This window comes from Rattus norvegicus, chromosome 12 (assembly GCF_036323735.1).
Source record: "Rattus norvegicus strain BN/NHsdMcwi chromosome 12, GRCr8, whole genome shotgun sequence".
NCBI lineage: Eukaryota > Metazoa > Chordata > Mammalia > Rodentia > Muridae > Rattus > Rattus norvegicus.
In genome coordinates this window covers 32,541,216-32,566,507 of record NC_086030.1, presented here as the reverse complement: position 1 = coordinate 32,566,507, position 25,292 = coordinate 32,541,216, and the positions used below count along the sequence as shown (strand labels likewise).

The window sequence follows — 25,292 nt, the reverse complement described above, 5'->3', positions numbered from 1 at the left end:
TTCATATGGGTTGGCTCCATTGACACTCTATAGCACAGGAGAAATCTTTGATCCCCCTAAAGCTGAGTGCTCAAAGGTTAGCCTGAGGGGCAGCAAGGATTGCTAGTGGCAGATGGGAGGAATGGGGGGAGGGGACACTGCCAGTGGCACTTGGGGGAGGGACACACTGCCAGTGGCACTTGGGAGGGAGGGGGAGGGACACACCACCAGTGGCACTTGGGAGGGAGGGGGAGGGACACACTGCCAGTGGCACTTTGGTTTTAAGCACTCACAGCTCACCCATCGGGACCATCTGTGACCTGAATCTGTTCTGGCCTTCCTGGGTGCAGAAAGAACTTCCCTCACTGGCCAACTTGGAGTGTTAGCAATTAGAAGTATTACAAGTAAGGCATCCCCTGTTTTTCCCTAAGTAAACATGCCACCCCAAAGGTCAGTGTGAGGACCTGGGGTGGGCTTGCTAACAAGGCCTGGAATGCCAGCCCACAAAGGTAAAGACAGAAAGGATAGGAGTCGAAAGTCATTCTTGACCTCACAGTGAGTTCCCGGCTGGAGGGCAGCTCAGGCTGTGGTATGAAATTCTTTCTAAAACTTAAAAAAAAGAAAAGCCTTTAATGCCAGCCCTCAGAGACAGAGGTAGACAGAACTCTGTGCATTGCAGGCCAGCCAGGGCTACACAGTGACACCCTGTCTGGCTAAGGTTTTTCCAATAAATTAAGCATGAAGGAGCTAGAGGGATGGCCCAGGGATTAGGAGCGCTTGTTGCTCTTGCAGAGGACCTGGGTTCGGTTCCCAGTACCCACATGGTAGACAATAACTGTCTTAGCTACTTTTCTGTTGCTGTGCTATGCAATCATGACCATGGTAGCTTACAGAAGAAACATCTTATGGGGGCTTACTGTTTCAGAGGGTGGGTCTGTGGCCATCATGGATGGGAACATGGTAAGCAGATGGGCAGGTAGGTAGCTGGTAGAGCGGTAGCCCATAGCTTACATCCTGATTCACAAGCATGAGAGCTAACTGGAAATGACTTGGGCTTTTGAAGCCTCGAAGCTCAACCCCCCACCCCCATGACACACCTCCTCCAATAAAGCCCCAGCTTCTAATCCTTCCCTAACAGTTTTACCAGCATTCAAATATATGAGCCTATGGGGTCCATTCTCAGTTAAATCTCCAACAGTTCCAAGAGATCCAGCGCCCTCTTCTGGCCTTCACAGACACTGTATGCACATGGTGCACAGACATACATGCAGGCCAAGCTGCCCACACAGGTAAAATAAAAATAAATCTTGGCCACATATGGTGGCCATGGCTTTCATCCCAGTACTTGGGAGACAGAGGCATGTAAATCTCTTAAGTTCAAGGCCAGCCTGATCTACAGACAAAGTACTAGGACAGCCAGGGATACACAAAGAAACTCTGTTTCAAAACAACAGTGAAATGATAGTGAACATTTTTTAAAGATTTATTTATCTATTTATTTATTTATTTATTTATTTATTTATTCATTTATTTATATAAGTACACTGTAGCTGTCTTCAGACACACCAGAAGAGGGCATCGGATCTCATTACAGATGGTTGTGAGCCACCATGTGGTTGCTGGGATTTGAACTCAGGACCTCTGGGAGAGCCATCTCTCCAGCCCACTAGTGAACTTTTAAAGTAATAAATGTGACCAAAACAAAGATGTTTATCTCTTAGTTTTCTCTCACAAAATGACATATCCCTTGTGCCCTGCTCCCTGGCTTCTTCTTGTCCTGTTTGTGTCCTGACTGTGTGTCTTCCATGTCTTTAATGTGTTTATTCTCACTTCAGACTCCACACCCCAAATGACCATCTCTCCTGTCCCTGCCATGTTATATTTAACCCTTTCCTGGGTTCTTGGAGACGAGTCACTGAGAACAGCCATTCTTCATGTGCCTTATGTCAGGGTACCCTGTAAGCTCCTCCTCCTCCTCCTCCTCCTCCTCCTCCTCCTCCCTCTCAGTCTGTCCAAGCCACTCACAAGTTAACTTCATTTCCGCCTGCATTCCTGGCTGGAACAACATGTCCCTTGTTGCCCTAGTGACACCCCAAAGTATGTCAGACTGATCTGTGGCCAGACTTTGGCTACTTTGTAGGTTCTTTTTTCTTCCACCTTTCTCCACATCTTCCACCCTTTCATCCCCTAACTGTAGATAGGAGAGAAGGAAGGAAAGAGGAGAGAGGGTCAACGTTATCGTTAGACTGCTTCCTGCTGATTAGGGGTGCCCAGTTCCTTGGGGCAAGTTTGATCTTCGCTGTTTGAAAATCTAAATTTTTCTTCTTCTCATTTCTTCTTTGAGCACAGCTACTTAACAAGCAGGAGCCAACAGCAACAGCAAACAGCCAAGAACCCACCCACCTCTTGGGGGTCCTACCATTCATACACCCTCTGAAAAGTCCCCAGAATTCCAAACATCACACAGTTATAAAAACTAGCTATAAAATCACACCCTGCTAGAGCACGAGGCGAATCATAGTCACCTGCTGTGAGCAGTGCTTAGCAGCCTGTTATCTCCCCCCGGGACTGAAATAGAACGTCCCATAATACTTCTGTTCTTTCAAAGAATCCAGCATTCTCACTACCTCGCTCTGCTTGAGTTCTGTTTTCTTCCCACACTGTGGTTTACTTTTTTTATTTTTTTCTTTTCTTTTTTTCGGAGCTGGGGACCGAACCCAGGGCCTTGCGCTTGCTAGGCAAGCGTTCTACCACTGAGCTAAATCCCCAACCCTGTGGTTTACTTTTATTTGTTTGTTTTCCTTTCCTATAAAACTTTGAGCAGCGCCTGTCCCCATAAGGTAACTGCCTTTAGAGGCCACCTTTAGAGGCCTCTGTTAGGAGGCTCTGCCCGCCCACCCATCCAGTTCTCAGTACAAGTGCTGCCTGCCTCACAGCCCCTGCCTAGATAAGACCAGGGCTTGTCAGAGCAAGTGTGGGGCCCTGCAAAAGAATGGGCTGACTCCATATGTGAGTCTGTGTAGCTGAGAAGCCTAGGGCCTGCTCTCAGCTCCACCCCCACCCCACCCCACCCCTACCTCTCTGGTCCCCACCTCGATCATCCATACTGATGTCACTCCTCCCCAGTAGGAACACACACACACACACACACACCCCATCCTCAATTCGTCCTCTCCTACCCCAGATCTGCATCGTTGCTAAGCAGTCCTGGGTTATATATTGGGCACATTTAATAGCAGATATTCAGTTAAAAATCAATGTACTCGGGGGCTGGAGACATGGCTCAGTGGTTAAGAGCACTGACTGATCTTCCAGAGGTCCTGGAAGTTCATATAAATAAAATAAATAAATCTTAAAAAAAATGTACTCACCCTGGTGCATGCCTTTAAGTCCAGAATTCCAGGGTCTGAGACAAGTCATAAGTTCAAGGCCAACCAGGAATGAGTAGTAGGAAGACCTTGTCTCAAAAGCAACAACAGGGGCTGGGGATTTAGCTCAGTGGTAGAGCGCTTACCTAGGAAGCGCAAGGCCCTGGGTTCGGTCCCCAGCTCCGAAAAAAAGAACCAAAAAAAAAAAAAAAAAAAGCAACAACAAAGTTAAGTGGATGTGGTAGCACATGACTATAATCCAGACATTGGGACAAAGGCAGGTAGGGGCAGAGGCAGGAGGATCATTGCAAGTTAGAAGCCTATGTGGTTTACATAGCAAGTTCCAGGCTGACCAAGGTTACACAACAAAATCCTGTATCTAAAACAAAACAAACAGAAAAGCAAAAACAAAACACTAAACAGCAGCATGTAGCACTTGTCACCAGATACACTGGTGACACAGCGTGCTGTCAGCAGATACACTGATCAGGTAGCGTTTCTTTTCTTTTTGAGATAGGATCTAGTATTAACGTTCTGTATAGCCAGACATAGTGGCACATGCCTAGAATGCCAGTCCCTAGGAAGAATCTGTCTCCAGTTTAAGGTTATTATTGGCTCCATGAGACCTTGTCTGCACCAAAGGAAGGTTTTTGTGGCATTAAACTCAGATATGATGTCTGTTAAAAGTCACACATGGCCATGACTTGTGAAGGCTCAGGTACTAACCAGTCCTGTTCCTGGTGGCCCTGAATTGGCTGCTGTGTTTACTGTAAGACCTCTGAGACACATAAGCTGGCCAAGTGGAGTTACGGCTTCACACGTATGTTTCATTTTGGGTCTCCCACTGTTAGGTCATACTGGGAACCTTGAGAACTGCGACCCCAGCTGCTCCACACCACTGTGTCGGGAGGTTTCCCCTACGGCCCGCTCCCAAAGCCTTGCTCTGCTGAGCTGCCCATTGCTCCCCTCTTTCTTGACAGTTTCTCCCCACGCTCTGATCTCTTCCATGGTCTTGTGTCTAATTCCTGACTTTGATTCTTTATGGACAGGAGCAGAACTTGACTTTTGTAAACATTCCATTCCTAAATAGCCTTTTTCTTTCTCCTAAAATAGCAAACTGGACCCCGGGACCTTTGGTCTTTTGTAAATACCTCTATCAGTGTGCAGGAGTTGCTTGTATCTTGCAGATAACCTGGGGTTAAAACCGGAGCTGCTGATAAGTTGGGTGCTGTTATACACAGAATGTGGCTGACACTTCAGTTCCAGACGTCCTCTTAAAAATCTTCTGGAGAGGGCTGGAGAGATGGCTCAGTGGCTTAAGAGTACTCAGTGCTCTTCCAGAAGACTTGGATTCGAGTCCCAGAGCCCACACAATGGTTTACAGCCATTTCTAACTCTAGTTCCATGAGATCCAATGCTCTCTTCTGGCCTCTGTGGGCATCAGGCACACATGGGACACGGACGTGCAGGCAGATAATACTCTGGGATCTAAAACACAAGAGGCATGTGCTGCGGGGGCAGGTGGAGCACAGTCAGTGGTGTGCATTCCAGATGATGCTTCTGTGCTGTCTTGGGGGGAAATCCCTCCCCTGTTTAACTGGTGTCACTGCCTCTTCTCTTTAAGTCAAGAAGTGTTACCAAAGATCCATGAAGACAAGCAGTACCCTTGCACCTTGGTGGGCACGTGGAACACGTGGTACGGCGAGCAGGATCAAGCCGGTAGGAAGCAGAGTCTGGGGTAGATACCTTTCCTCCCGCAGCTTTGCGTCATTTACACTCCATGAGCTTGTCACTAGATGCTCGTTCTTGCCGTCCTTCTCAAGTGTCATTCTGCTTTCATGGATCGAATGGCTGGTTTCTTCAGTCACTAACTGTAAAATGACTTCTTAGGAAAATGCTTGGGTCTGTTATGGAAGCGTTGTAATATAACTCAAGGGTGTATACAGGGCACACTACAAGACTGTACCATGTCCGTGTGGTGTAAATGTGTTAGACTACAGTGCTGTACTGTGTTCACATGGCATGCACCTATATTGTCAAGGTATAAGTACATTGACACTAAATGTCTACTGTCCTTTAAAATTCATTTCAGTCCACCTCTGGAGGTATGAGGGAGGCTATCCAGCCCTCACGGAGGTCATGAATAAACTCAGAGAAAACCAGGTAACAATTTTGAAAAATACATGTGTGTGTTCATGCGTGTGTGTGTGTGCTTATGCAGTCTAGTGTATGGGGTGTAATTACACAGAATTTCATGGCAACACTGTTACCAGCTTTTGTTATTAAACTAGTCCGTCTTCATAGTAGAACTTTCATTGTATATAAGCATGAAATTGACAGTTTGTTTTTTTTTTCTTTTTTCTTTTTTTTGAAGCTGGGGACCGAACCCAGGGCCTTGCGCTCGCTAGGCAAGCGCTCTACCGCTGAGCTAAATCCCCAACCCGAAATTGACAGTTTTAATACCGTCAAAATCGCAGTTCCTCCATGGTACCACATTGCAACAGACGGGACAGTGCTTTAAACGCCAGTTAAGGTGCATGGTAGACACAGCCCTGGGTAACAGCAGCAACTCAGCCACTCACTCACTGTTTTCTTTTTGAAGTTTCATTTGTTTGTTTGAGATAGTCTCATACAGCTCAGGCTAGCCTTAAATTCCTTATATACTAGGGATGGCCTTGAGCTCCTGATTCTCCTGCCTCCCAAATGCTGGCACCGTAAGTGTGCACCTCCACACCTGGCTTATGTGGCACTGGGAATTGGACCCTGGCCCGTGGCTTAAAGGACTCGTTCTTGTTGAAGGCCAAAGTTTGATTCCCACACTAACATTTCAGCTTACTCCCATCTATAACTCTATTTCCAGGGGGTCTGATGCCCTCTTCTGACCTTCGTGGGTGCCAGGCATATGCATGGGGCATACACATACACAGGAAGTAAAATAAATGAATCTTTGAAAACAAACAACAGACCTGGGAGACGTTAGAGAGTGAGTGCAGGCGCTGCCTGTGAGCCCTGGCGCACCTTCTCCTGGTGCTGGGGGTCAGGCTGGGGAGCTGGCGCATAACGGGCAGTCTGCCCATCATGGGTGGCCCTGGGGCTGTCTGCCCGTTGCAGGTGGCCCTTTTAACTGCTAGTTACAGGCTAAAATAAATAAATGAAAGCGAATGCATTAGTTAGCAGTTTATTATTTCAGTGTGATAGATTAAAAACTACAATGGAAGCTGGACATGGTGACACACACCTTGAGACCAGCCGGGTCTACAGAGAGCTCCAGAACAGCCAGGGCTACCCAGAGAAACCCTGTCTCTGGAACCAAACAAAGAACTAAGACAGTCTTGTTTACAACTCTATCATGTGGAATGCAGGTGTTATTAAAGTATCTCTTTAAGTAAGTATCTGAAGATTTCATGAGCATATTTTTTTTTCACCCAAAGGAATTTGTAAGTTTCCGTAAGGCCAGAAGCGACATGCTTCTCTCCAGGAAGAATCAGCTGCTGTTGGAGTTCAGTTTCTGGAATGAGCCGGTGCCGAGATCAGGCCCCAATATATACGAACTCAGGTCCTACCAACTCCGAGTAAGTAGCAGACGCAAGCGGGCCTCGTCCTGATGCAGGCCGGAAAACAGAAGCGAGCATTTCGCTGTGTGTTTAGCATCTTACATTTACTTCTGAGGAATGGTGGCAGTGATGGGAAACAGGGTCTCTGGTAGCCCAGGCCGCCCTCCAACTTGAGCTTCTTCTGATGCCGCCTTCTGAGTGCTGGGGTGACAGACATCTACCACCACAACCACCTTATATTTTGATTTGATTCGTTCCCGGCTACCCACACCCCAACACCCCTGTACCCTCCCACACCCCTACACCCTGATACCTCTATACCCACATCCCCACAGCCCTCCATCCCCACCCCTGTCTAGTCTTTTTTGTTTTACTTTTTTCCCTCTTTCCCATCCCTTCTGCCAAATTCTTTTGTATTTAAGTCATTATGTATAATGTTTATTACTTGATAGTTTTCAAAATAACTTTTTTTGAAGCAGGCCTCAAATTGTATATAGCCAGGGATAGCCTGAATTTTTTTAATTTAATTTTTCTTTTTTACATCCCACTCATTGCCCCTCTCCTATCACCCCCTCCTACAATCCTTCCTCCATGCCCCCTCCCTTTCTCCTTTGAGCAGTGGGGCCCCTAGGTAACCCTCTACCCTGGCACTTTAGGTCTCTGAAATAGCCCTGAACTCTTTTTTTGTTTGTTTGGTTTTTTTTTTTTTTCTTTTTTTTTCCGGAGCTGGGGACCGAATCCAAAGCCTTGTGCTTGCTATTGCTAGGCAAGTGCTCTACCACTGAGCTAAATCCCCAACCCCCTGAACTCTTTTTTTTTTTTTCAAGATTTATTTATTTTCTTTATATGAGTACACTGTAGCTGTCTTCAGACACACCAGAAGAGGGCATGAGAGCCCATTACAGATGGTTGTGAGCCACCATGTGGATGCTGGGAATTGAACTCAGGACCTCTGGAAGAGTAGTCAGTGCTCTTAACTGCTGAGCCACCTCTCCAGCCCCAGCCCTGAACTCTTGATCCTCCTACTTGTACCTCCTGAACACTGGGATCACGGGTGTGCCCCACCACACCCAGTATACATGGGCAAACACTTTTAACTGAGCTACATTACATCCTCAGCCCCAGGTAACATTTTGTTTTCAAGAACGTGCAGAACCAGGCGCAATAGACAGCGACTGCCCTTGTTGAAGGAGAATGTCTATAAACACTGAGTGTTGGCACAGGTGACCCAGCACTGTCTGAGAGAGAGGCAGTGAGCTGGGCACAGTGGCACACGATGTAACAAAAGGCAGGTGAATCTCTCTGAGTCCAAAGCCACCCTAGTCTATATAGCACGTTCCAGGCCACCTATAGACTACATAGAAAAATCTTGTCTCAAAACAACACCAAAAAGGAACTGAATAAAAAAGTTAAAAATGGGGGTTGGGGATTTAGCTCAGTGGTAGAGCGCTTGCCTAGCAAGCTCAAGGCCCTGGGTTCGGTCCTCAGCTCCAAAAAAAAAAACAAAAAAACAAAAAAACAAAAAAAAAAAAAACTTAAAAATGAGTGGCCTAGATACAACCTCACTTTTACTGGCAGCCTCTAGTTGTACTTAGAAAGCATGGTTAATGGTATCCATTGACCACCTTCTCCCTGTGTGCACAGTTCACCCTTCCCAGCCTCCAGTGGCAGCAGCATTAAAGGATAGTCTAACGATGGCCTTTCTACGGGGGAGATGGAGAGGTCTCTCAGAGCATCACAGATGGACTAACAGTGGTTTAATCAGTGTGGATGACTTATACGTGACACCATGAAATATTAAGTCATGGCAGAGGACCCCAGCACATAGTCACAGCCTTATTCCTGTCCCGTGATTCTTTCATACAACTAACCAAAATCTCACTTCCCTTTCAGCCAGGAACGATGATCGAATGGGGCAATTACTGGTAAGTATGTTACCATGTGGAGTCTCTTGGTCTTGTTAATAGATTATTCAAGCCATATCGTGAATTATTTTTGTTTGTGTTGCTTTTTTGAGACAATCTCATGTCCCAGCCTATCTTCAAACTCACTATGTAACCAAGACAGGCCTTGAACTCCTGATCTGGATGCTTCTACCTCCCAGGTTCCTGGATTTACAGGTACCTGCTTCTGCTTCATGAGGTAAATCCTTAGGTTAAAAAACAAAACAAAACAAAACGAAAAAGCATAAATGCCTTGTCTTGATGCTGCACCTTTTCATAACTTAGTTATCTTTATGCACATTGGTGTTTTTCCTGGTTATGAGGGTGTCAGATCTACCTCTGACGTAACCAGGACTGAGCTACACACCACCTTCCTTTTTGTTTTGTGTGCCTGAGTCTTTCGTCTGCATGTATGTATGTGCACTACATGCATGTAGTGCCCACAGAGTCCGAGAGAGAATGTTGGATCCTCTGGAACTGGAGTTACAGATGGCCTGGGTTCTCTAGAAGAGTGGCAAGTCGTCTTAGCTACAGAGCCATCTCTCCAGCCTCTGCCTGATTTGTTTTCTTTAGTTTTCTTTTTAGTACATTTTTGCTTGTTTATTGGTAAGGCATATGGTGAATGTGGGTCACGACCACTTCTAGGAGTCGCCTCTCTCCTTCTGCCGTCTGTATCCCAAGGATGAAACTCTGGTCGTCAGGTTTGGCAGCAATGCCTTTAACCCCTGAGTTGCCTTGCTGGCCCCTGGTTTAGATGCTCAAGACTAGAGAGAACAATATAACAGATCCCCACTCTATTCTTAGGCCTAAGCTCCCATAATTATTAACACAAGCCACACACCACACACAATACCAGCATTTAGGGGGCTAATGTAGGACAATGACAAGACATAGTAAGACACTTCCTGTCTCATGAAAAACAAAACCACCACACACTAGCACATGGGGAGTCTTGCTTACCTCCGACTCCTTCAATCCAGACTTTTGGGAATTACCAGGACCACATACTGTTCAATCCATAACACTTCAGCATAAAGCTCTTCAACAGAAGGGCTTGCAGGCAAAGTCCCAGGATTCTGTGAAACTATCCTATATCCCTCTTAGGGGGGCTGTCTCCTCACGAACCTGGGTTTTACACTAACAGAGCAGTTGGCACTGATAGAACAGTTGTCTTTCGTTTAGTCATTTAAGGATCAAAGCACCAGCACAAGCCTAGATGGACAACGCAGGAAGACTGACCATTCTTCCTGAAAGCTGGTATCGCAAGCCTTGTGCTGTGCCTTGTGCCTGTAAGGTTAGCACATGGGAGGCTGAAGCAGGAAGGTTTCTACAAGTTAGGTGCCAGCCTGGGATATGGTGGAAGGCGTTTTTAAAAAGAAAGGAAAGTATAGGCTCGGCACCCGGACAAGCATATAGATCAGTGCTACAGAACTGAAGGGCTAGAAATCAACACTCAATTCATCTATAGGCAAGTATGAGGGAAGAGAATTATTTCATCAAAAGATGGTGGGAAAACTCAGTCTATGGAAAAAGATGAGTTTACACTCCTACCTCACATTATGGAAAAAAAAAGTACTAACTAGCTCAAAAGGCTGGAGAGATGGCTCAGAGAAGAGCATTTGCTGTTCTTGTAAGGGACCCAGGTTGGGCTCTTAGCACCCATGGCAGCTCACAGGGGATCTGATGCCCTCTACTCAGCCTCTGAGGGCACTGTGCATACACAGTGCACACACATCCATGCAGGTGAATGCTCAGCCATGTAAAATAAAAGCTGCTTTAAATGAAAGAACTGAAGCAGGAAGCCTTTAAATAAAGCTTAGGGAGAGGCTGCATGAGTCTGGACCAAGCACAAGTCCTTAGGCTCCGTGCAAATGCTCAACCAAGCTAGGTGTCCCAGCGCATACTGTAGTCCATTCGGGTGGTAGAGGCCAGAGGATCAGGAGATCGAGGCTATCCTTAGCTACATAGCAAGTCTGAGTCTAGCCCGGGCTACTGAGACCTTGCCTCAAACAAGCAAAAGCGAGTACATAATTTGGTTATATGCTGTGATAGGCACCATTTTATCAAGGGCTTTTGTTCATGTTTTGAGCTGTTCGTTTTATGCCAGCGGTTCTCAACCTTCCTAATACTGTGACCCTTTAATACAGTTCCTCATGCTATGGTGACCCCCCAACCATACAATTATTTTCATTTCTACTTCATAACTCATTTTGTTACTGTTATGAATTGTAATGTAAATATTCGTGTTTTCTGGTGCTCTGAGGTGACCCCTTTGTCATTTGACCCACCAGTACCACCAAAGGGGTTGCCACCTGCAGGCTGAGAACCCCTGTTTTAACCTACAACTTTAGACGGTCCTAGAACTAGGATGGTACTAATTAATTTTTTTCACAGACTTCACAGGGCATGTTGAGGAGGCTCAATTATTTTAAACTTCCTGGATAGCGAGTTGAGCATTTGATTTATATTTTGCATATAGGGTAACTATTAAGATGGTGGTGTTCTCCGCAGCACACGCTTGTCTTTATTACCAGGCTACGGCAAGTATATTTCCTTTGCCTCCAGTAACTGAATTGCAAAACTTCAGAATGAACTGAATCACCTAGAATATCTTATATCACAATCAATGAAAAACTCCTCTCTTCCTCCTGAGCAGTCACAGTGCACAGTTCAACTGATTTCTGTAATTCAAGATAATTGATCACATTTGTAATTTTTGTGGCGATATCTGTATAATTTATGGATGATCCGTGGGTCCTTCCCAGCAGAGGAAACCAGAAGCCTTGGTGGGGTCACTCAGGGGATGCTCTGTCCACATGAACGAGAGTTGGGGTGTACAAAGTGGCCTTCAGCACCAACCATAGGTGGCTGGCTTCGTCACCTACAGGATAAGGCCCTCCTCTGGTTCTGAGCCCCTTGAAGGTGTTTGAATCCAGTATGTAAGGTTTCCCACCATTAAGAGAAGGCACTCGTCAGACCACGGGAGAACCTGCTTCCTTCCTGGGCATGGCGATGCACCTGTGGTCCTGCAGTTAGCAGGCTGAGGCGAGATGGTGAAACCACAGTCCACGGTTCTCTCTGAAGAGATGAAAGCTACAGGCAGCTTCACTTGTATTAGTGAGAGCCCTGACTACAGCACAGAGCATGAGGCCAAGCAGGGACCTCCTCACACGACCTCCTGTGCTCTCCAGAAGGCCTCAGAGCCTCTTGCTGCTTCAGCGTACAGGAGTGGGGTCCCCCATAGATATCATCCCCCCCATTTGTCGCTGTTGATGTTTTGAGGCACAAGCCAGTTTTTCATTGTGTAGCCCTGGCTGTCCTAGAACTCTGTAGAGCAGCCTGGCTTCACACTCATAGAGATCCTCCTGCCTCTGCCTCCTGAGTCCTGGGTTCAGAGGTGCGCACTGCCTTTTTATTCTCTGAGAGTTTTATGCCCTGGGTTTTGATCATATTCATTCTCCTCCCCCCCTTCCCTGTCATCCCCCACCTCCCTGCTAGCCCATCTTCCGGGTGTCTCTCTTATCTCTTTCCTAATGGGTTCATGGAGTCCACTTTGTGTTGGCCAACTACACCCAGGCGCCCTCCCCCTCCAGGGTGGTTGATAACAGCGGGTGTCGAGAATTTTAAAAACTGACTCCTCTCAGCAGCCACCAGTGCTGCTGCCCAGCTAGGAGTGGACTCGTATACCCCGCCCCACCCCGTGCTGGGGTTTTGTCTGCCTTGAGCTTTTGCAGGTCTCGCGCTGTCACCATCTCTGTGAGTTCGTGCACGCATTTCCAGTTTATGTCTAGGGGACAGTTTCCCTGAAGTCATCCACTGCCTCTGGCTCTCACAATCTGTCTGCCCCCTCTTCTGCATGGATCCTTGGGGTTTTTATGTTTACAGAGACTCCAGAGTCCCTTACTCTCTGCATGGTGACCAGTCGTGGGGCTCTGCATTAACTGCCATCTACAAGGAAAGCTCTGGTGAGGGTTGAGCAGTGCACTGATCTGCAGGCATGGCCGAAGTCATTAGAAGTCATTTTATTGCTGTGTCCACTTAACAGAACAATAGTAGCAGGTTGTTCCAAATCCAACCAGGAAGTGACTGATTGTCCCATAGCACTGGTGCCTCCATTAGGCCAGTGGACATAGCTAGTAAGGAGAGTTAGTGTAGACTGCAAAGTTAGCCATGAAGCAGTTCCTTTTAACAAGTCTCCTACCCTTCCTTTTTATATCAAGTGTTAGAAGTATGTATTTCATTAAGACTGATAATAAGCAGAGGTGTCTTATGTTGCTATTTTTATTTTTGAAAAATCAAGATTAAATATTATCTACTTCTCACAAAAATAATTAGCCTCCTAAGTACTGAGGGAGAAAATCACCACGAGTTGAGGTCATTGGGCTATATAAGTCCTAAGCTAGCCCAGGGTACAGAATAAGGTCCTATCTTACCCCAAAACTAAATAAAATGAAAACTTGATTGTACTTAATAATTCGATATGTGTTAAACTAGTCTTCATTCCTAACAGCTGGTTCTGGGTAGAGAATATAGTCTGTGTCTAGAAAGGGTCTCACTACATAGCGGGGCTAGCCTGGACTCACTGTGTAGCCCCGGCTGCTCTCTAACCTACTGCAGATCCTGCCACCTTTGCCTCCAAGTGCTGGGAGTCCAGGTGTGCGTGAGCTCCCCCAAGCGCCTCCTGACTCTCCTTAACTATGGGAACGCTGCTCTTCTCTCACAGGGCCCGTGCCATCCGCTTTAGACAAGACAGTAATGAGGCAGTCGGGGGATTCTTCTCTCAAATTGGGCAGCTATATATGGTGCATCATCTTTGGGGTACGTGTACTTTTCCTTCGTTTGTGATTTGCTGGGATTGATGCATCCATTACTAGTTGAGTTGTAATAGTGGGGTAAGTCTGGACTCCTTGGTAACCTCGAACACCATAGGAAACGCAGACATCACAGGTGGACGGTAAATGCTGGGTTCTCCAGAGAAAAAGGCTGATAGCAAGTAGTGGATTCACAGCTTATAAACAGGTCCAGGTTGGACTGAAGTCAGATGTGGTAGCACGTGGCTATAGTTCCAGCACTCAGGAAGCGGAGGCAGGAGGATTGAGAGTTCACCATCAGCAAAGACTGCATGGCATGTTCCGGACCGGCCTTGAGCTATAAAGTAAAACAGGGTCAGAAAAAAGGGCTGCTGGGGTGGATACGGAGCATTGGAGGGGAAATGGGAAGGTGGAGATCATTATATTTCATTGCATGCATGTATGTAAATAAAAATTAAACCTGGAAAAACAACAACCCCCAGGGTCTGGAGGGAGAGCCCAGCAATCAGGGACTCAGGATTCTTTCAGGGAACCGAGTGCAGTAAGTTCAACTCACAGGGGCCTGACGCCCTTCCAGCCTCTGCAGGCACCTGCACTCACACGGCATAGGTCACACATGTAAGTCATACAAGCATACATGTAAATACATGAAAAAGAAGCAAGGATATGGGCCAGTGGCAGGACAGTTGCCTAGCATGAGCAAGGCCCTGGGTTCAACCTTCATCGGAAGCAAACAAACAAATACCCACAAACAGTGCGGACTGGTTACATAGCAGGGGGGTTTGGGGGGTGGGGCCTGAGCTTCAGCAGATACATTGAGGCAAAAAGCCTAAGTTCAGTATTCTTCATCCCTCCCAGAACCCCCTGCTGCAGCCAGGGCTCTTCTCAACTGAGCTTGCCCGGTATTTAAGAACAGAAACCCTGCACTAATGATAGATTATCCCAGTAACCCTTTGTCCTCACGGCCCCCACTCAGCCCTGTCCTGAATGGGGCAAGGTCCGCTGAGCAGAAATTTAGCCCACAAAGACCAGAGTTTTCAAAGGCACAGAGTTTATAAACCAGTGTCAAAAGACAACAACAAAACCACCGTGTGTTCTAGCGCTGGTGAGATGACTCACTGGTTAAGGGCACTGACACTCTTGGGGAGGACCCGCTACAGTTCCCAGCACCCACATGGTGACTCAGTCAGCTGTGGCTCTCTTCTGGCCTCCATGGCCCGCACAGACTGCTCATGCATACATACATATAGACATACACACATATATACACACACAGAGGCAGGCAAACCATCCTTACACATGGATTTAAATGTAAAAACCAAAACAAAAGCACATGTTCTCCCCGGATGCATTGCATATGCCTGGAATCCCAGCCCTTGAGAGGCAAAGACGGAGGGACTGTGAGTCTGAGGCTGTTGACTGTTTGTCTGGCTAGCGAGGACTGTGCTTCTAGAGTGTGGGTGTTGTGCTGACTCGGACCATATTCCCTGTGCTTCTGTTTAAGCTTATAAAGATCTTCAGACCAGGGAGGACATACGGAACGCAGCCTGGCACAAACATGGCTGGGAGGAACTTGTGTACTATACGGGTAAGCATTAGTGACCCCTCACACCGTCCTGCTGTGAGTGTGCATTTGTGAAAATGTAGATGTGATAGTCTAGGGTGTGAGGAGAAGGCTAGCAAGGTGTGAGATAGACTGGTATTTTTTTATTAAATGCTGACTTGACTTTGTTTCAAAATAAGAATTTTGATTCTTTAAGCCAGCATGGTGGCTCACGCTTATAGATCCAGCAGGTTTGGAAGCTGGGGTAGGGAAACTGTAAGCTGAGGGCCAGCCTTGGCTACAGAGTTAGTCCCTGGAAAAGCTCTTCCAGTTCCCAGCGCCATCATGGAAGCTCACAAGGGCCTGTAACTCCAGGTCAAGGATCCAGTGCCTTTTTTTTTCTTTCCTTTTTTTTTTTTTTTTTTGCCACCATGGGCACAAAATGTGTAGACATACAAACACAAAACACCCATATGCATATAATTAATAAGTTATATTTTAAAGCAGAGGACAGATAACTAAGAGAATTGATTCTATTACATATATTTTATAATATTCTATTATATTGCCTAGTTTACAAAGTAGAGTTTTTAGACATGTGGATACCTTAATTTTTTTAAATTTAATTATGTTATTCTTTGGCTGTCCTGGAACTCAACTATGTAGACCAGGCTGGCCTCCAACTCAAAGAGATCCACCTGCCTCTGCTTCCCAAGGTCTGGGATCAAAGGAGTGCACCACCATACTGGGATAGCTTAATTTTTTAATATTACTTTTTTTTTTTTAGTTTTTTGTTCTCTGAAAGAACATTACATTTTTTTCTAAAATTTTCTTCATTGAAACCATCAGCTCCCCAAAATAATTTAACACACAATTAAAAAGAATATTTTTGTAAATAGCTTTGGTGGCACACATGTTTCGAAGGCTAAGCCTAAAAGACTGCTCAGAGATAAACTGTGCTTCAGAGGACAAATGCCAGCAAGAAGAATAACGACATTGATAATTAGCTTAGGGCAGGACTCAACCCTGGCCCTCAAAACCAAATGTAGGGGTTTGGGATTTAGCTCAGTGGTAGAGCACTTGCCTAGCAAGCGCAAGGCCCTGGGTTCAGTCCCCAGCTCCGAAAAAAAGAAAAAAGAAAAAAAACAAAAACAAAAACCAAAACAACAACAACAAAAAAAAAAAAACACCAAACGTAATCAGACTGGTTGGTTGGTTTTCCCAGACAGCGTCTCACTATGTAGCCTCGGCTGTCCTGGAACTCACTTATGTAGACCAGGCTAGCCTCAAACTCACAGAGATTGGCATAAAGTTAACTCTGATGGGTGTTACTAAGAAAGTATGAGAACAAGCAGCCTACGAAGTAGAAATAGTTTGTCTTTTAGTTTAAAAAACAAAATTGCATAATTGAGCCAGGCCTGGTGCAGGCCGGCAAGCTCAGCCCTCCGGAAGTGCAGGTGCGAGGTTACAGGTCAGAGCCTTCCTTGGTCACAAAGAAAGTGAGGGCCAGTCATAAAAGAAACAAAACCCCGTGACTGTGGTTATATGCAATGTTGCATTTTATTCTTGTGTCATTTTACTGCAAGGTCTCTTTCACTATAGCCAAGGCTGGCCTCCCACACACTGGCATGACAGGTGTGAGCACCGTGCCTCCTTACGGTCGTCTCCTCCTAACCTTCTTGTCACTTTCCAGAGTGTATTTTGGTCCACAGAAGTCATTTTTACAAAATTTTTAAATGAAAAAAAAAATGTTTTTCTTTTCCATTTACTTCCATGTGTGCTGCTCTTAGGTTGGGGACAGGGATAGGCATGTGGATGTCAGTGGGCAGTTTGTGGGAGTGCGTTCTCTCCTACAGCGTTGCCTCCAGGGATTGTCGGAAGGCTTGGCGACAATCCTTGAGGTGCCTTTATCCACTGAGCCATCTCACTTTCTATGGGATACATTTAGATCCAGTATTATTTGGGTTTTTGTTTGTTTTAGTGTAAAGAACCTTTGTGAAAGCGTTTTTTTGTTTGTTTGTTTGTTTGTTTTTGTTTTTGTTTTTTTTCTAGTTTCCCATCAACTCTCAGTCTCTCTAACATCCTAGTTGGTGGAGCGGTGATTTCTGGCTCGGTAATCAGCCCCTTTGCTCAGACTTCCGGCTTCCTAACCGCCTGCGCGTTTCTGGTCTGAGCAGGCGCAGTGTCCCTCTTTACTCGGTGGGTTTGGCAAGGCCGGCAGTGCAGTAACCTCCGGCCTCTTTTCAGTCCCACTCATCCAGGAAATGGAGTCCAGGATCATGATCCCGCTCAAGACCTCCCCGCTCCAGTGACGCTTCCGTGTGCCTACGCAGATTCCCGTGATGAATGTGTGTCATGATTTCATCTCACCCAGTCATCGAGTGGAAAGCAAGCCGAGGTGTAAACTGCTGTACATAGCTTGTAAGATGTCTTTTCTTTAAAATTTAATAATCATGCAATGGAAACTCAGGAGGGTTGGACTCACAGAAGCGGCGCCGTCTCTGCTCACCAAACGCTCCTTAGCCTCCGGCCCTTCAGGAAAACAGGATCTTTTGAGGCCGGGTGTGGTAGTTTAGCACTCAGGGAGCAGAGGCAGGAGAATTACAGTAAGTCCTAGGCCAATCTGGCCTACTTACAGAGTTTCAGACCAGCTTGGACCTTGTGAGACCCTGTCTGAATAACCAAAATTAAAGTCCGAATTCTCTCAGAGTAAAATCCCAGCTATGAAAAGGAATCAGCTATTATCTCTTGCTATTAAAAAAAAAAAATCTGTTTCACGATTACAGATTTTTACAAATTTCCTTCCTTCAGGAAGAAATACAAATGAAATCATGTTTCCTGAGCAATTTTTCTTGAGTCTCAAACGAGGAACAAATTCTGGGTGTACCCAATGGCTGCGAATGCTATGATTTTGTGATTTTTTTTTTTTTTTTTTTTTTTTTTTTTGGTCAGTGGGTCAGCAGGCCGGAAGGGTGGCCACCGTGCACCTAGCCAGCCATGCAGCCTCCCTCCACCAGGCACTGCGTGCCAAGAGGTTGGCATGAAGCCCTGCGCCACATGTGATTTTGAATAAACACCTCAACTAGCACTAATTTTATTTGCAATATTTTTCTATAAAACACGTAGCTCTTGGAAAAGAGGTTTTATTTTCCAAGCCACCGTTTCTGACCTCCAACCTCTGGTTCTATTTTGGTAAGCTCCCAGCAGACACTTCCAAGATCTCGTACCAAGGGCAGTGCACACTGGGTCTAAGTTGGCATAAAGCTTCATATTCTGTCCGTCTCTGTTTGGTTTTGTTTTTTAATAGAGCGTGCCAATTTTGTGACTGTAATCATGTGAAAGCCCCACTGAACCGAAGAATTGTGTCTGCCCTACAAATTGATCTGTGTAAAATAAAATATAACTAAATCTCCTATCAGATGTCTAATTTTTACAGGCAAATGGTTTTCTCCAAGAACATATTAAATAAAATCCTCTTAATTTTCACGTTTTGCATGACTGAGACCTTTTTGTTTGTTTGCTTTCTTAGCTCATTTGATTTTTTTTGGTCTAAGTGTGTAGTGGAGGGCAGCCTCTAAATCCTGCCTCCCCAGGCATTGCTAGGAGACACGCGCGCTCACAAGGCCCCTCTGTTGTTTATTTCCTGTGGCAATCAGGACAACTTGGGGTTCCTCCTTCCACCATGCGCACCTCTGGGATTGAACTCAGACTGTCCACAGGTGACTTTACCCACTAAGCCATTTTGCTATGAACTTGTGCTTCAAAGGACTTTTACCAGAGGGAGATAGGGCCTGGCACAGAGACAGGGGCTATCTGTTTACTTGGTTTGATTTGGTGTGGTTTGAGAGTTTCACTCTGTAACCCAGGCTGGCTCGGAACATTCAGAACCCCCTGGCCTTTCCTTTCCCTGGGTGCATGAGGCACCACACCTTAACCCCTCCCTATTTTTGCAACGATTCTATTGATTGGCCAATAAGCTTAAAGCAATTTTCAACCTCTAAGACACACAAGACCCACAAGACCCACTCTCTCATCTTTAGCATGAGGAAAATTTGCTATATTCCTCTTTAAGTTTTTGTGAAAATTACAATCTTTAAATTTTTTGTAACTGTTATTGTAATTGTGTGTGTGTGTATGTGTGTGTGTGTACGCGCGCGCACGCGCTTTCATGGGTACACAGTCTGTGGCAGTTAGAGGCTTGGCAGTCTGTCTTTTTGCAATTGAATCATCTCACTGGGATGGTTGTTTTGACACAGTGTCTCACTGTACGCAGGTTAACTCTAAATCACAGCAATCCTCCTGCCTCAAACTCTTGAGTGCTGGGATTACAGGTATGTATTGACAGGTTTAGCTATGATTTTTGATTTTTTTTTTTGTTGTTGTTGTTCTTTTTTTCGGAGCTGGGGACCGAACCCAGGGTCTTGCGCTTCCTAGGCAAGCGCTCTACTACTGAGCTAAATCCCCAACCCCATGATTTTTGATTTTAAGAGAAAAAAAAAAAAAAGACCAGGGCTGAGGACGCAGCTCACCTGATAGCCGGTCGAGCATGCACAAGCACTCGGTCAGTCAGTCCCAGCTGCACACATACACTGGGGGTATTGGGCTTCAGCCTCATCTGCAGCTACCTAATAGTTTGGAGCCAGCCTGGGCTACATGAAACCCTGTCTCCAAAAGAGACGAGACAAACGAAAAAGCATGACGTCACTCCCATCATGCTCCACTCCCATCATGCTCCACTCCCACTCGCTGTCCAGATGACCTGATGCTTTAATGAATCTTCTGCATGACCCCTCCCCCACATGCATCAGTATTTCTCCACGATAGGGGGGTAGGGAGGGAGCCCCTATTCCACAAGAGCGGCGACAGCGGTGAGCGAGATTCCAGGGATTCAAGGAGCTACCTTAGCGATGGCAGAGATGGTTTTGCCTGTAGAGGCCTCAGAATCTTAATAGTTGGATTCATTCAGAGTGACCCCTCCACAGGTCATGTGAGTTCTCCCTGTGTGCTTCCTACAGCCCTGAGGTCAGCAGCACAAGAATCGCTGTCCTCAACAGAGAGAGATGCTCACTAGTCTCTACCACAGGTCATGCCAGAGCTGAAGCGATTTCCACGGCATTCGTTCATTACCTAATGCATTACTAGAGTTAACAATTTACCTAAACCAGGGTTATCCACCCCAGCCTAATACTTATTAACACTGGCCGCAATATTAACGTATTAATACAACTCAGGAAATCTGACTCCCTAGGGTTCTAATGAAAACCCATGCTAGGATTATTGGCCTGTGTAAGCCCATCTGCTGTTCTGTGCTGCTGAAGACGGACCCCTAGGGTCTCGTGCATGCTAGACAAGCACTTTTACCGAATGGGCTTCCTCAGTTCTTCACCCTTAAAAAACATGGCCAGAGGTGGTGTGGTGCTACATGTCTTTAATCCCACAGCGCTCTGGAGGCACAGGAGGGTGGATCTCCATAAATTCAAGGCCAGCCTGGTCTACAGAGTAAGTTCCAGGACAGTCAGGGCTATTAACACAGAGAAGCCCCATCTCAAACAAATAAACAAATAAATAAAATGTATCTGTGTGTCTGTATGAGTGCACATGTCATGGAGTGCATGAAGAGACCAGAGGACATCTTGCGAGAGTCCGTTCTCTCCTTCCACCATGTGGGTCTCTGGGATCAAACGCCACTTGTCAGCTCATCAGGGTTGACAGCAGGAGCCTTTACATGCTGAGCCATGACACTGGTCCTTGCCACCCTTTCTTTTTTTTTTTTTTTTTTTTTTTCAAGATTCATTTATTTATTATATATAAGTACACACTGTAGCTGTCTTCAGATACACCAGAAGAGGGCATCGGATCTCTTCACAGATGGTTGTGAGCCACCATGTGGTTGCTGGGAATTGAACCCAGAACCTCTGGAAGAGCAGTCGGGTGCTCTCAACCGCCGAGCCATCTCTCCAGCCCCCCTTGCCACCCTTTCTTATTTAGGTGTCTGTGTGCGTGGGCGGGCACCTTCAAAGACCAAAAAAGAACATTGTATCTCCTGGAACAGGAATTACAAAGCAACCCCATATGGGTGTTAGGAGCCAGGGCCTCTTTAAGAGCAGTAAATATACTTAAGTAAACCATGAAAAATGTTTGGTTTTTTATTTTGTTTTTGTTTTGGGTGTATGTGTGGTGAAGTCAGAAGACTATCTTGTGGAGTGGGTACCTCTCCACCTCTGTGGATTCTGGGGATCGAACCAGGCTTGCATGGCCAACACGTTTACCCACTGACCCATCCCAGCCTTGTTAAGACAGGGTCTCATGCTGCTTATGCAAGCTGGCCTCAACAGGCAGGCCTTGAAATCCTCTTCCTCCTACTTTGCTGACATCACAGGTGTCTTAGTCAGGGTCTTACTGCTGTGAACAGATACCACGACCAAGGCAAGTCTTATAAACGACACCATTTAATTGGGCCTGGCTTACAGGTTCAGAGGTTCAGTCCATTATCTTCAAAGTGGGAGCATGGCAGTATCCAGTCAGGCATGGTGCTGGAGGAGCTGAGAGTTCTACATCTTCATCTGAAGGCTGCTAGTGGAAGACTGACTTCCAGGCAGCTAGGAGGAGGGTCTTAAAGCCATGCCCACAGTGACACACCTACTCCAACAGGGCCACACCTAATAGTGCCACTCTGGGCTGAGCACATACAGTCTATCACAGCAGGCAAACACCACCATGCCCACCTGCTTCTTTTTTTCTTTTTTTTTTTTTTTTTTTTTTTTTGATATAGTATCTTGCCTCAGAGTCTGTTCTTCCCAGGATCCCCCTGCCTCAGGCCCCAGAGTGCTAGAATTCCAAATATATCCCACTATACCTAGCTACGATGGCTTGTATTGCTTCAAGTCAATACAAAGACAAACTGCAATTCCTTGACTTTCTCTGGGCATAGAAACCGTTTTCATAGATTGAAAAATGGCACCCCGCCCAGGAGCTGTTTAAGGCCGCTGCCACCCTGGGTACCCAGCCTATTGTATCTCCATACGGCTATCACCTCTGGGAGAAGTCCTTGCTGGCTGCTTCCAGCCAGTCCTCACTTGGAAAAGCATGAAAGACGCCAGTATGGTTCTTGCCTCATTCATGTTCACCCCTGACACAACAAAGAAGACATTGTACTACTGGGGGCAGGAACTGAGCGCAGAGCCTATGGCCCACAGAACCAGTGATAGAATTGTAAACTGTCCTCCCTCAGATCATAATCTCAACGGCGTCTCTGTCAGATTTCCTCCGGGCAAACTCAGTGTGCACCTGTGCGGGTCACTGCCCTGGCAAAGCAGGCTCTTGTAACCAACCCGGGGACAGGGCCACCTCCTCCACCTCTGTTCAGGCTTGCGTGCTCTGAGTGGTGACAGAAGACTGAGACCCTTTGTAGCGGCACTCTGCGAGACCCGGCATGCCTGGCTGGTCCTGCCCATTTTGCTGTGCTCAAATGTGCAAACCCACAAAGCGGCATCTAGGAGAGCTGCCAGGAAGCATTTACAACGGGGAACAACAGCCTTGTTGTTTGGATGCCTGTGTGATCGCTGCCAAAGATATTCCTCCATGCCTCTCCACGGGAACCTGAGGGGGGTTCTGGTGGTTGTTTTGGTGTTTTGTTTTTTTGGTTTTTTGGGCTTGTTGTTGTTTGTTTGAGCCAGCTCACCATATTGGTCCTCCTGCCTCAGCCTCTTGAGTGATGTTTTCAGGCATGTGGCATGCCCAGCCACCTTCAACCGATTTTGTAATTGGACACATTTGATCTATTTGGCTAAGGTATCATTTTTTTCAAGTAATTTGCGCGAGTTAAACTTCAGGCCGTGTAGGCTAGGGCTAGGGCTCAGTTGGTAGACGGCTTGCATGCCTGCAACTTTGCATTCAGTCCTCAGCCTATATAACCCAGGGCACAAAGACGCACCCCTGTGGCCCCACCACTCAGTGGGTAGAGGCCACATGAGTGGGAATTGAAGGTCATCCTCAGGTACTGAGATAGCTGAGATCCACACGATCCTATCATCTAAAATAAAATAAAATGCCCTGGGGTAGAAAGAGTACTTACCTCAGATGCGAGGCTCCTTCATGGCAGTGGTGGCATAGGCAGAGCCAGGCAGATCTTTGTAAGTTCGAGGCCAGCCTGGTCTACAGAGAGAGTTACAGGACAGCCAGGGCTACGTAGTACAAAAGGCTACCCTGTCTTGAAACAAAGAAAAAACTGCAAAGCCCTGGGTTCTGTTCTTAGCACTAGTGGGGGTGGGGGTGGGGGATAAAAAGCAATAAAACTCCTAAGACCTGTATGCCTTCCCTACTTAATCGTCCAATAGTGGGTTCTACATGTGTCTTCCTAAACCACATCCTTCCCCTCTGCCAAACTCTCAGCAATCACATCTTTTTAAAGCAATTATCTCCCTCTCTTCATATTGATTCAAATAACCATAAACCTTTCCCATCTTCTTTCTTCCCAACTCATCTGTGAAAATGAAATGAACTCAGTGTATATTCCTCTGTGTGTGTGTGTGTGTGTGTGTGTGTGTGTGTGTGTGTGTGTGTGTGTGTGTGTCGTTTAGGGGCCAGGTGCACACAAGCCACGGCACACATATAGAGGTTAGAAGACAACTTTTGAGTTTTCTCCTCTACTGTAAACTCCAAGAATTGAACTCAAATGGTCAGAATTTTGCAGCAAGCACCTCTTAGCCACTGAGCCATCCATCTCTTAGACGCAAGAACTGCATTATTAGGAAAACGTTCCTCTCTCTTCATGATTTAAACCTTATATGTTGGATGTAACTTTCAAACATAACATGCCTTTACTTCCTGTTTTGTTTTTTTCAGACAATCTTGCTTTGTGGTTCTGCTGTAGAATAGACAAGGTTGTTCTCAAATTACAGTCAGGAGCTATCACTTCTGGCCCAAAATCAATTTTTTTAAAAAAGACTGGTACCTTTATTTAAGTTTCAATTGTTACTCGTTAAAATGTTTGTTTTTATTATTTTCAATTACGTGTATATGTTTTTCTGCAGGTGGGTCCGGGAACATGAACCCAGGTGCCTCAGGAGGCCATCAGATCCCTCTGGAGCTGGAGTTACAGACAGTTATAAACCATCACTTGTGGGTGCTGTGAACTAAATTCAGGTCTTTTTTCTTTTTTTTTTTTTTTTTTTTTTCAGAGCTGGGGACCAAACCCAGGGCCTTAGCGCTCTACCATTGAGCTAAATCTCCAACCCCAATTCAGGTCTTTTTTAAGAGCAGCAAATGCCTTTAATCCCAGCACTCAGGAGTCAGAGACAGGCAGATCTCTGCGAGTTCGAAGCCAGCCCAGTCTACAAACGACTTCCAGGACAATCAGGGCTACAGAGAGAAACCCTATATCAAAAAAAAAAAAAAAAAACAACGAAAAACCCAAAATTAATTAATAATAAGATGTAACACTTCTTTTTATTCCTTTTCTAGGATATAGGCTCTTATTCTGGCTGGCCTGGAATTCTCCATCCTCCTCCCTAGCCTTCTAAGTACTGGGATTACATGTGTATACCACCATACCCAGCCACATAAAACAAAGCCACTGTGAGGGGAAAAAAGATGTCCTCCTCCTGTGAGCCAGTGTTTCCTGTAATGAGGGAGGGGGGCAGGCAGTGTGCCAGTGCTGTGGACGGAGAAACACCAACAACTCTCTCCCCAGTGTGGGGTGGTTTGTACTTACACACTCACAGCTCCTGAAACACTAGACACAGGAATTCCGAAGAGGCAGGATTAAAAATTAAACAAATCAGCTGGCTGTGGTGACATGCACCTTTAATCCAGTACTTGGGAGACAGGAGGAGCTCTATGAACACGAGGCAAGCCCAGGCTACATGAGACCCTGTCTCAAAAGAGAAAACAGAAAATCGAACAAATCTATTCTGAAAACTTTTTTTTCCCCAACACGGGATTTCTCTGGGTAGCCCTGGCTGTCCTGGAACTCACTCTGTAGACCAGGTTTTCCTGGAACTCAGAGAGTCCCCCTGCCTCTGCCTCCTAAGTGCTGAGGCTAAAACTGGAGGGCACCATCACCCAGTACAAATGTTCTTTATATACCAAAAGGA

The 25,292-nt window shown here is 46.1% G+C and overlaps 1 protein-coding gene and 1 non-coding gene across 4 annotated transcripts in view; both read left to right on the top strand.

Moving 5' to 3' along the window:
• Positions 1-24,337, top strand: part of Nipsnap2 (nipsnap homolog 2) — a 38,175-nt gene extending 13,838 nt beyond the window's left edge. The window contains exons 4-11 of one of the 3 annotated variants that reach the window (NR_172102.1): positions 4,972-5,066; positions 5,440-5,510; positions 6,779-6,919; positions 8,795-8,826; positions 13,568-13,662; positions 15,160-15,243; positions 17,446-17,619; positions 24,231-24,337. Coding sequence is in view for 2 of the 3 variants with exons in the window: in NM_001394370.1 (NP_001381299.1) it covers positions 4,972-5,066; positions 5,440-5,510; positions 6,779-6,919; positions 8,795-8,826; positions 13,568-13,662; positions 15,160-15,243; positions 17,446-17,510 (583 nt within the window). In the remaining variant the exon portion in view is untranslated. 3 annotated transcript variants of the gene reach the window in all.
• Positions 6,341-6,486, top strand: LOC120096123 (small nucleolar RNA SNORA76). The gene has a single exon (XR_005492149.1). It is a non-coding gene; the product is annotated as a small nucleolar RNA SNORA76 (small nucleolar RNA).
• Positions 24,338-25,292: the final 955 nt, after the last annotated feature.